Raw genomic sequence first — 10,151 nt, 5'->3', positions numbered from 1 at the left:
TTGATTCATCATACCAGTTTGGATGCCCACAAAGGCAGCTGCCAAGAGCCTCCACCTCGATCGGCCATTTTTTCCGTCATGTACTCTTTCTATCAGTTATCTTCATGGTACAACCTTTTGAGGCAGCCATGGGTTTGTTGGTTTGTAAAATCCTGTTTCTGAAATACTTGAAGGGCCGGTGCACGGTTCCCACTGCTTTATCCTGGTCTTCCTGCTCATGTAAAAGTGGACAATGAATGCGGAGTGAGTAGGAATGCGACCAGCGGAGGGTTCCTGGTGTCTCGCTCAGCTATAGGAGGGGCCCCGATGTGCTGCTACCTGCCCGCGCACATCTGTCTGCTCTCCGTCTTCCTCTCAATGGCACCCTCGCCTTAGATCATCTCCTCTTCCTCCACGCTTGAGTTGCACTTGGCTTGCGTGGAAAAAATGTGGACCGTCTCTCGCCTCTCTTCTCCCTGGCACTTTGATGTCTGAAGTGTGATTGCTCTTGGATTGTGGCCGCTTTCCCTTGAAGGTTTTGACATGAAAAGCAGGCTGGGCTCTCAGGTTTATCCCATGGCCAGTGATCCAGGACTAAAACAATCAGCCTGCTCACTGTGGGATACTATTACCAGGGAGAGTGAGGCACCAAGCATAGGGGCTTCCTCAGCCATGAAATACACTATTCTTTGTCTTGCCCGAGTTACAAACACATTTCAGATGTGATGATTGAATTATACCGATTCATGAAACCATTAATAGATTTTAGTGTGAAGTTTGTGCTGGCCATTGACACTAAAATACATGTGCAAGCAGCCAGAGAGTATTCCTGGTGTGTTTGCACAGAGGTGGAAGACTGAAAGTGCTCAACATTTGTAATGAATTAAAAAGAAATGAGGCTAGTAATTGCAGTTGAGATTGACCCAATCTGATAAGTATGATAATGTGACATGTCATTAACAGCAGAGGCACAAGTGACAACCCTTAAGCTTCACTTATACTTTCATTAAATATTGATCTTATCTGTGCTCATTGCTGTTGCAGCCTGCAAATTACACCAGATAGATATATTCCCATGACAGTGGAACTAACGATAATCATCCATCTTCGCGTGACATTTGGCAGAACTCTTGTTTTATGAGCTCAAGTGCCAGTCTAGTGGATGAGTAAGAACGATACTGTGCACTGCTCACCACCTGTATTATGTCAGGTCGTATCTGAACAAATCCAAGGTAGAACGTGATAGTTAAGACACTTCAGCCATGTGCTTCAAGGAGAAAAGGGGGTAAAATATCTCTCATCATACATATACATTAGAATATAATTCAAATTTCAACTCATTCAAAGTGTTTGTCCTGCAAGAATTTTACAAGAGCAAAGGATTTCTACATAATTACATGAAACTTGGTAACAGTTTGGGAAATTATCAGGGCATCACCAACTATGTTTTAGTGCAGAAATGTGGCACTATAATCTTCTAATAGTTTATCCTGTACAAATGAGGTTAGATCTAGCTTTAACTCTTATGAGAAGTAATTACCTTTTTTTTCCTGTTAGGTGTTTTCAAACTTGAGAATCATTATGTTACCTGAGATCCGACAACATGTCACATCCTATTCCAGGGGGATTTCAGATGTCCCTTTCCCTCTAGTTCTTAATGAACGAATACAAGCTCAAACAAGTCCATTTCAAGCTAAAGCCAGTAATGGATAAAGGGCAGCCCACTGGTGGCTTGTTAAACCCAAGGATAATGTGCATTTTGTTCCTCCAGTTTAAGGTCTGCTAATGATACTATGATTGTCATTTAAGCTGAGGATCTCAAATGTTGCCTTGTCATCCAGGGAGCTAGAAATACCTGAGAGGCCAATAAGGCCTGGCATTATCCATTACTATTGTTGTCTTAATGCCCCCTTCAATTATCCACAAGCAGCTCTTTTGAACAAGGGTCTGCAACTAATGTCAGAACCGCCCCCACCGGTTTTTCACCAATTTCGGCCCTGATTATCTGGATCAATGGGCATTAAAGGACCCAGGCACAGACAAACACAGCAGGGTGTGTGTGTGTGTGTGTGTGTGGGCGGTCTACTTTCAGACATGCCAGAAATCCCTGTGTCTACCTGTGTGCCAGGGACAAACGGAGATGGCTATTCAGTCGTCAGTCCCACCACACACACTGTTTATTTAGCCACCGCTCAAACGAGACACTTTTAATCTATTTCCCTGTTTCCTGCAGAGCTACCAAAGCCAAGAAATGATTTCTCTCTCTCTCTGTCTCTCTCTCTCTCTTTTTGTCTCTATCACACACACATGCATACACACAAACATGATTGCATCCTGACTGGGATTAGACCAATATATGGATTTGCAATCAGGCTGATATTGGCCTTTTATTAAATATCAGTTATCGGTCAGTCATGTCGTTCACCTCTGATACGACACAGCTATAGAAAAACAGTTTGTAAAAGCTGCAATTACATTTTATTGTCTTTGCACATTTCATTTATTCAATTAATGGAGCATACATTTTTTTGTAAATTAATTCTTCATTTCAAGTTCACTTACCACTGAATGGGTGGGGTGGGTCACCCTGCCTTAAGAGCTGCTAACCCTAAAAGTATGAGTTTCAATGGAGTTTTAGTGTCACATGGTCTAAATGCTGTTTCAGAGGCTTTACACTTGTAATTTTTGGCATGAAAATGGTCAAATTTACAAACATTGTATACTGAATATCGTCACAAAATGTCGGCCATCAGCAGCTTCATTCCAGAGGTATCAGTCCCGGCGTCGGCTTTCAAAAGCCCATATCGGTCGAACCCTAAACCTGACCTCTTTATTACCTCGACAACGGCATTAATTTAGTGTTTGAACAGGTGCAGATGAAAGGGCCACAGGTGAGGCGGTTGCTGTCCTCGCTGCTGCGGCGGAATGACCAGCCTGTGATTCACTCAGGTCTGAGCAACATCTCTGACCAGCTGGCTCCTGCTGCGGTCCTGGGCTGATCAAAGCCGCCTCAGCCCGCCGGTTCAGCGGTGACAACACTGACAGCGGCTTGTTTTTGCCGCCGTCTGAACTGACGAGCAGTTAGCGAGAAGTGTTGTTAGGTGATATGTATCTTCGGATTAATTGACACACCTGGGCTTCATTCACGGAGACACTGCTCATGATCATCTCATCAGCGATCCGTCACCACTAAGCTACAGCTGCTTTGTTCAAAAAAAAAAAAAAAAGTGTTAATAATCTTCCTGTCTCGGATCTTAATGTGTAGGGTTAGGGTTAGACATTTTGAGACACTGAAGTCCTGTGCAGAAGGTTTGGTAACACTTTCTATGACCATATCTATAGTGCATTATAAGGAATTTGAATGCACTCAAAATATCTCATGACTATAAGAATGCATAATGCTAACTGATGTATTCTGTCAGCACTCATAAAACAAAACATATAACTTAAAATGAATTATAAGTAGAAGCATCTTACAGTATGAATGTTTATCTATCTATCTATGACTAGTTATCTAGTCATAAACTACCTTGTCCCATTGAGATTAAGTCTGTGTGACAACCTCACTAGTTAGCATGTTAGCTAGCCTTCACAAAGTGTTACTTTGGACGATTTGTCTGCACCAAAGTATACTATGAATTATACGCCACTCATAGCCAAAATAATCTAAATTTTAAATAACTTAACTAAGTTCAATACATTTGAATTGACTGAATATTATATTACTTCAGTATTTAAATGTAATGAAAGTTTCATTTAGATGGTACTTTTCTGCAGTGTAAGAACATTTACTCATGTACTTTTGTGGTTCAATTTCTGTTTATGGTAGTTGATTCTGTCGTTTTAACTCAATCACATCTGACAACTACTGTTACAGGCTACTTAGTAGAAAATATTTGACATTTTGAATGTGATGCCCTTTCAAAGTTTGATAATCTCTCAAAACAGCACACACAGCCCAAAAAATGTGCAATTTTTCCATTCATAAAACATAAAAGAAATAATGAAAAATGCAGTTTTCTCGCTGTATAAATAAAGAATGTTTATTATCTCACCCACATGTTTTTGACAATATGCCTTCTTTAGGGTGTTATGAACGTGATAGTTCAACTTTACATCACATCCGGTAGCACACGTGTCACACCTGTAAACCACGAGTCACATCGTAATAATTATAATTCAGTTTCATGACAATAGACCCACGCCATGCAAATCAATATCAATCAATACCACCTTCAAAGCTTAACATGAGCCTAAGAAAATAATACATCAAGGACTGAATACTCCCAAAGTCTGAAATACAAGAATACAAGATTGAAAAAAGACAAGATGGCATATTTTTTTTAATTTTGAAGTACATTTAACTACAGTTGCTTCATTATTTTACTGGTATAGAGTTTTGATTGCAGTGCTTCTAACAGATTAATATTCTATTAGGGTACTTTTACTTAAGGAAAAGATTTGTGTACTTATTCTGCCTCTACTTGTCAAGCTGATTGCTTTAAGTTTTGACAGCATTTCCATCATACTTTATACACATCCTGTCTTGGTGAAATAGAAAATAAAACATCCCCGTTTTAAAAACAATAAAATTAAATCAACAGTGGAGTAAATTAAACAGGGTAACCATACAGGGTTACAGGGAATGAGAAGAAAGAAAACATTCAGCAAATGAGCTTTCAAGTTTGTCACTTTGTTATCAAGAAAAATGTGTTTATCCTGGAACCAGTGGCTCAGCGTCTGTTTTCATCCCTCCTCTCACTCCCACAGGACTGAACAACCTCTGTTTTCATTATGTCTCTACTGGAATAATTTGTTGTTATCATACTTGACAACTGTTTTAAAAAAAAAAGTCAGACAGGAGTCTTTAACCTTTTGAAGGTGTACGTGTCTAACTGAACATTCACATCTTCGCATTTCAGTTTCCACACATCCATCTCACTGATTGAAATTTCAGGAGCCAAAGGTGTCTTAACTTGTCCAAGGTAAGCAGAGAGAGAAATTGAGAGGAAATATACCATGTCACTATAATGTAGGCCAACTGAAAATTCGATTGTAGAACATTTCCGATATATATGTGTTTGGGAAAATAATGATGCATTCAGCGAACACTGATGGAATAACAGCACGGATCGATACCCCACCAAGAGGATGAATCACCGGTTGGATTTTCACCTTCGTCCTGTAAGCCAAGCCCTGCTGTGTGTCTGAAAGGCTTGGAAGTCATGTGACTGGGAAGATAGGGAGGGGGGGTCGAGGGGGATGGGAGGAGAGTCACAGCAGGCTAAGGTGAGACCACCTCCACCACTGAAGTCTTACCTTGACTCTCCAGCCAACACCTTGCACCTCAGCTGAGCTCCTCCGCCGCATACAGCAGCTCTAACTCTTCAGGCAACCAGCTGGATTGATTGGCGTCGGGGCTGATAACTGCTCCCCCTGTGTATATCTAGTGGACGAGTGGTTTTATTATAATGCTTTTCATTTTTATTTTTTTCCCTTCGGACGTTGTGATGCATTTCGCCATTCCCTCATCATCCCTGTAGGGCTCCACCTGGCCCTTTTTCAGAGGACTGAAGCTTAAGACTGGACTCTAATAGCTTGGACATGTTTGGCCCCGGGCAACTGGTATCTACTCTCTTGCCAGCGGTTTTCCACTCACCTGCAGCTCACTTTTTCCCTGCATTCCCAACAAGACTGGGCTCTCCAACTCTCCAACAGATTGTGATCCCAGGGCCTTTTATCAGCTATGAATCCTTGAGGAATTATCTGCAGCCAGAACCATGCAAGGAGGCTTTGCTCCTCGCCACACAGGCAGCAGGGATGGGGCAGCTCACAGAGGGCATAGGTGAGTCAAATTCAAACCACAGCTACTGTAGCCTAGGAGGGTCAGTTCCTACAACAGAAAACTAGCGTCTAGTGCAGATAGTGCATGTGTAACAACCAGACTGATACTGCTGGACCAACAGTCTCTAAGACAGTCGGTGAGTGCCATCTGATTGCAGTACAAATGTTTACAAAAGATTGGCTAACAGCTCGTAACTAACAATCAATTACCAAGCAATGTTAAAGTGGGCCTAATGAACGCTGCGCTAATTATCCAATCTAGAGCCATTAGTTCCTTGTCACCCGTTGGCGATTGTATAATTGGTGCTTGTGCTGTGCTTTCCAGATGAACAGAGGCCAGTGAAGCAGCGTCGCGCCCGGGCCAACTACAGCAGCTGGCAGCTGGAGGAGCTGGAGAAGGCCTTCGAGACCACACACTACCCAGACATCTTCATGAGGGAGGCCCTGGCCCTCAGACTGGACCTCATTGAGGCCCGAGTACAGGTCATTTACACACCTGCTCCTTCTGGAAATATTCACCTTTCACTCATGCAACTAATATTGATTGTACAAATTAAGGTATATTGCTGTCTTCTATATTTTTTTGTTGTTTTGTTTTTTTGCCAGGTGTGGTTTCAAAACCGCCGCGCCAAGATGCGGCGACAGCTGAAGCTCCAAGGCCAGCTGGCGGGGCCTTATGTGAAAAAGGACAGTGACGAAACAGCGGAGAAAGCAAACAGGAGTTTACAGCAGGCGGACGGCTCCGACAGCGAACACTGGGAGAGGCGGCAGGAAGGAGAAAACTATCCGTGGACAAAAGCTCCGAGCGCCACGTTGACCCAGCGTCCGCAGCCTGTGATCCAGGGGTCGGGGAAGTGGGAGCGGCCAGAGGGGCCGAGCTCAGAGGAACTCCGCTCCTGCAGCATCGCCAAGCTGCGGGCCAAAGCCAGGGAGCACGAGGCCGAGATCCACAGCACCGTAAACAAGTCAGGAGGGGACACACAGACGCAAACACAGGAAGCCGATGCCACACAGAATGACTGATAGGTTTCCTTCTTCCTGTTTATACAGAGAATAACACAAAAAAATAGCAGAAGCATTATCAATATGGAACAACATACTTTTTGAATGTTCTTTGGGGAACTAAGAGGAGCTTCATTATCATACTGAATTATGTAGCTATCATTATTTTAACATTTTTTGTAATATGTTGTAATAAGCAGAGTGTGTTGAGATGCCTTTCATTTCCTGTACAGTTTTCTATCAAATGAAAAACGAGGAGTTATCTATAGTCACAGTGTTTTAAAATATTCTGTCGTACATTTCAATTAAATTCTTTCATGACAGCTTCTGGGAAACATTTTGCTTTAAATGGAATTTTCTTGTTGAAGATTATGAAGTGGTCAAAATGTGCATCATTATGTTTTTTTATCGGTGTCAGTACAAATACGTCACAGTTAAAAAATTTCTATAGCCTACTTTCTTTCCTTTAACAACTGGTTGATAGTCTGATATGTATATGTTTTGAATACAATTTTTAACACAATGTAATGCGACTGAGTTTGTCCACTCCACTGAATGGATATGCTGGTCTTTCATAGTCAGCATTCTCATGTTCGTCTTGTAACAAATGCGGTCTGCTTCACTATTACATCAGGGCAGAACTGGGATGGGAAATGAGATACACTCAGATAATTTCCCAATGATTTCACTGATGACACGTTTATCCCTGACCTATCCTGCTACTGTACCTCCACAGACAGAAGCAGGATGTCGGCATGCAGCAACAAGTCCTCACAGGAAACAATGGAAATAGCTGAAAAATGAAATCACAAACAGTGAGTCTATAAAGATTACATGATAAATATGTCTTGCTGATTTTTTTTCCTAATACTGCACAACTTAATACTGTATGCATAATCAAAGAAACCATATTACTTATTGAAAAAGAATAAATTTGCCCAACTGATATTGGCGTGGATTCTATAAAGAAAGTTGTAAAACTAAAGACAAGAAATTGGAGTTGTGATTTTTATGGCTGAAGTGACTTAAATTATCTGCAAATACAGCAAATTAGCTATGGTACTGCTGTATACCTGGGTATATAAATGGGGAGGAAAGGAAATGTTACTTAGATATACAGTAAAGTGTTTCGAAACACCCTTTATCTGATTCTGAAAAAACAAAGGTAGCGCACCGAAGCCCATCAATCACAGTAACTATACTGAATTTGGGGTATGAAAACTCTTTAAAATTCTCTACTCTATCCTCTAGGTCTTGAAACACCAGACACCATGAATAAGAACTAATTTGGAAGTAAATGCTTAGTGATTTTCAAGTGTTAAAGTTTACTTTTATCATTCAGAACGCACAGTCAGTGCTCCCTGACAGGTGAAAATTGGTCTCAAAAACATACTTCAGGTCTAGAGGTTAATCAAGTTTAAACTTTAAACTTGGAGTGTGGAAGCGTCTCAAAACCCCATGTTTGTGTCTCAAAATACTGTACACAATATTTTACAATATTTAGTTTTTAAGAGTTTTAAATCCATTAGCATAATTCAACACACAGAACTCTTAGCTGCAAATGTTTTACAGAAAAGTTTTCATTTTTTTGTGTCTCAGAAAATAGTGAAAAGAAAATCAGAGTAGAAAAGGGAATTGCCAACAATTCACTGAAATCTTTATTCATATACAAATATAACAACAAACAATACAAATCATCTCATCATAAGGAAATAGAAATAATGGCAACAAATCAGCCTTCTGATGAAAATTCTCATGAAAATTGCTTATTTCCATGACAACATCTTCAATCTCTACTTTGTCCAAATTCCATACAAAATGACTGATTTCATTTCGTTGTAAAGTTCTAAATCAAGTTTTTTTCCCCCGATGTTCTGCATGGAAAACAAGGATATACTAATACTGCTTGTGTGCTTGTATTGTTTATGAATTTGACCCCAGACATGGAGTGGTGAGACAGTCTTTTAGCAGTGCAGTCTGACAGTGCCCCCCTCTGGACATGAAGACGCCCTCCTAAAGTTCAGAGAGGACAATATATGAGTTTTCTAATGCACGTTCCATTTCTTATTCCAATGTATGAACACACATCACTCATTTGTTGTGTGAAACTTTCAGAATGATGTTGCTTTGTGTCATTTCTCTCAGGCCCACTGGTGGTGACAAATAAACAATTCATGTCTTATTTGTGCCCCATTTCAGTGAATGAGGTCAGCGCGGGTCACACTCGCATTTCAGAGAGACGATCAAGTTCAACTCCAGTCTCGCACTAATTACATTCCCCATGTCAGGGGTTTGAAGGCTCGCTGATTGGGTCTGTGGGTCAAATTTGAAACTGCTTTTCAAAATGGGTCAGTGAAGCACTTTTGAAGATTAGCGGTGTTTCCTGTTAAGGTGGAAGGGACTCTGCAAGTTTTCTGACGGATTTCTTGAACTAATTTAGCAAAGTTGTCTAACTCTTCATGATCAGGTTACTATGAAAGTTGCTGACAAAAACAGTGGTACAAGTTTCTTCTAAAAATTTTGCGGGACAGCCTAATTGGGGCTAATTAGGTCAAAGACTTTATTTCACAATAGCTGGCCTCAATTAGGCCTCAATTAGGCCCCACACAAAGAAGAGTGAGGTGAAAACGGATGTCATAGATTCTGTCATTTGTTCGCATATCCTTCCTGGAGCACACTGACCTTGATACAGTGGCTGGGACGACAACTTTGGTGTTTAGTTACATCAATAAACAGACTAAACTACCAATAAACTACCAGACAACTTAAGTGTCTTCCATCTATAGTGAGAACATCTTCAGTTTGGTTGCTGTGTACCCCAAGCAGATGAGCTACATGAGGCTTTTACTTAAACATTATTGTAAATGTTCCATAACCCATGGAAATGGTGGTTGGAGCTTTTGTCCTGAGATGAGATTCCAACACACAATGCAAATGAGAGAAAAAAAAGGACAGCAACATCCTTTGTCAGAATACAATACAGCGGCTCATTAGCGGCCTATAGCCTATCTATTCTATTGAATAAGCCCTAGTCTGGAATATCAGCATGAACAAAGAGGTAAAAAAAAACAACAACATAGGATTATAGAGACATTTTTCACTCTCAAATTGATTGACTGTGGCCATATGGATGCCACAAGTCACTTACATTTCATTTTCAGGAAATCCAGATGGCTCTAGGTTAAAGCGGTGTGCATGGAGGGGTGTGTGTGTGTGTGTGTGTGTGTGTGTGTGGGGGGGGGGGGGGGGGTAATTAATAATCAGAAGCAAAAATTAAGGAGCAATCAAATCAATCAATCAAATCAATCAGGGACAATTTAAAGAGA

General features: G+C 40.9%; 1 protein-coding gene across 1 annotated transcript; it reads left to right on the top strand.

Annotated features, from left to right (window-relative positions):
• Positions 1-5,568: 5,568 nt before the first annotated feature.
• LOC139642829 (visual system homeobox 2) lies at positions 5,569-6,846 on the top strand. The gene is made up of 3 exons (XM_071517861.1): positions 5,569-5,824; positions 6,149-6,306; positions 6,430-6,846. Exons 1-3 carry the CDS (start codon positions 5,584-5,586, stop codon positions 6,844-6,846), a joined length of 816 nt encoding a protein of 271 aa, XP_071373962.1. The 5' UTR covers positions 5,569-5,583.
• Positions 6,847-10,151: the final 3,305 nt, after the last annotated feature.

The sequence above is a fragment of the Centroberyx affinis genome, unplaced genomic scaffold, assembly GCF_046629955.1.
Source record: "Centroberyx affinis isolate AG114_WGS23_722 - 3 ecotype Tasmania unplaced genomic scaffold, CSIRO-AGI_Caff_v1 ptg000532l_1, whole genome shotgun sequence".
Lineage (NCBI taxonomy): Eukaryota > Metazoa > Chordata > Actinopteri > Beryciformes > Berycidae > Centroberyx > Centroberyx affinis.
This window is presented reverse-complemented; position numbering and strand designations above follow the sequence as displayed.

Excerpts from the sequence above, each read along its gene's own strand:
- LOC139642829 (XM_071517861.1), top strand. The coding sequence starts at position 5,584 with ATGTTTGGCCCCGGGCAACTGGTATCTACTCTCTTGCCAGCGGTTTTC. Across the intron at positions 5,825-6,148 it reads GCAGCTCACAGAGGGCATAG|ATGAACAGAGGCCAGTGAAG; the intron begins GTGAGTCAAATT and ends TGTGCTTTCCAG. Across the intron at positions 6,307-6,429 it reads TCATTGAGGCCCGAGTACAG|GTGTGGTTTCAAAACCGCCG; the intron begins GTCATTTACACA and ends TTTTTTTGCCAG.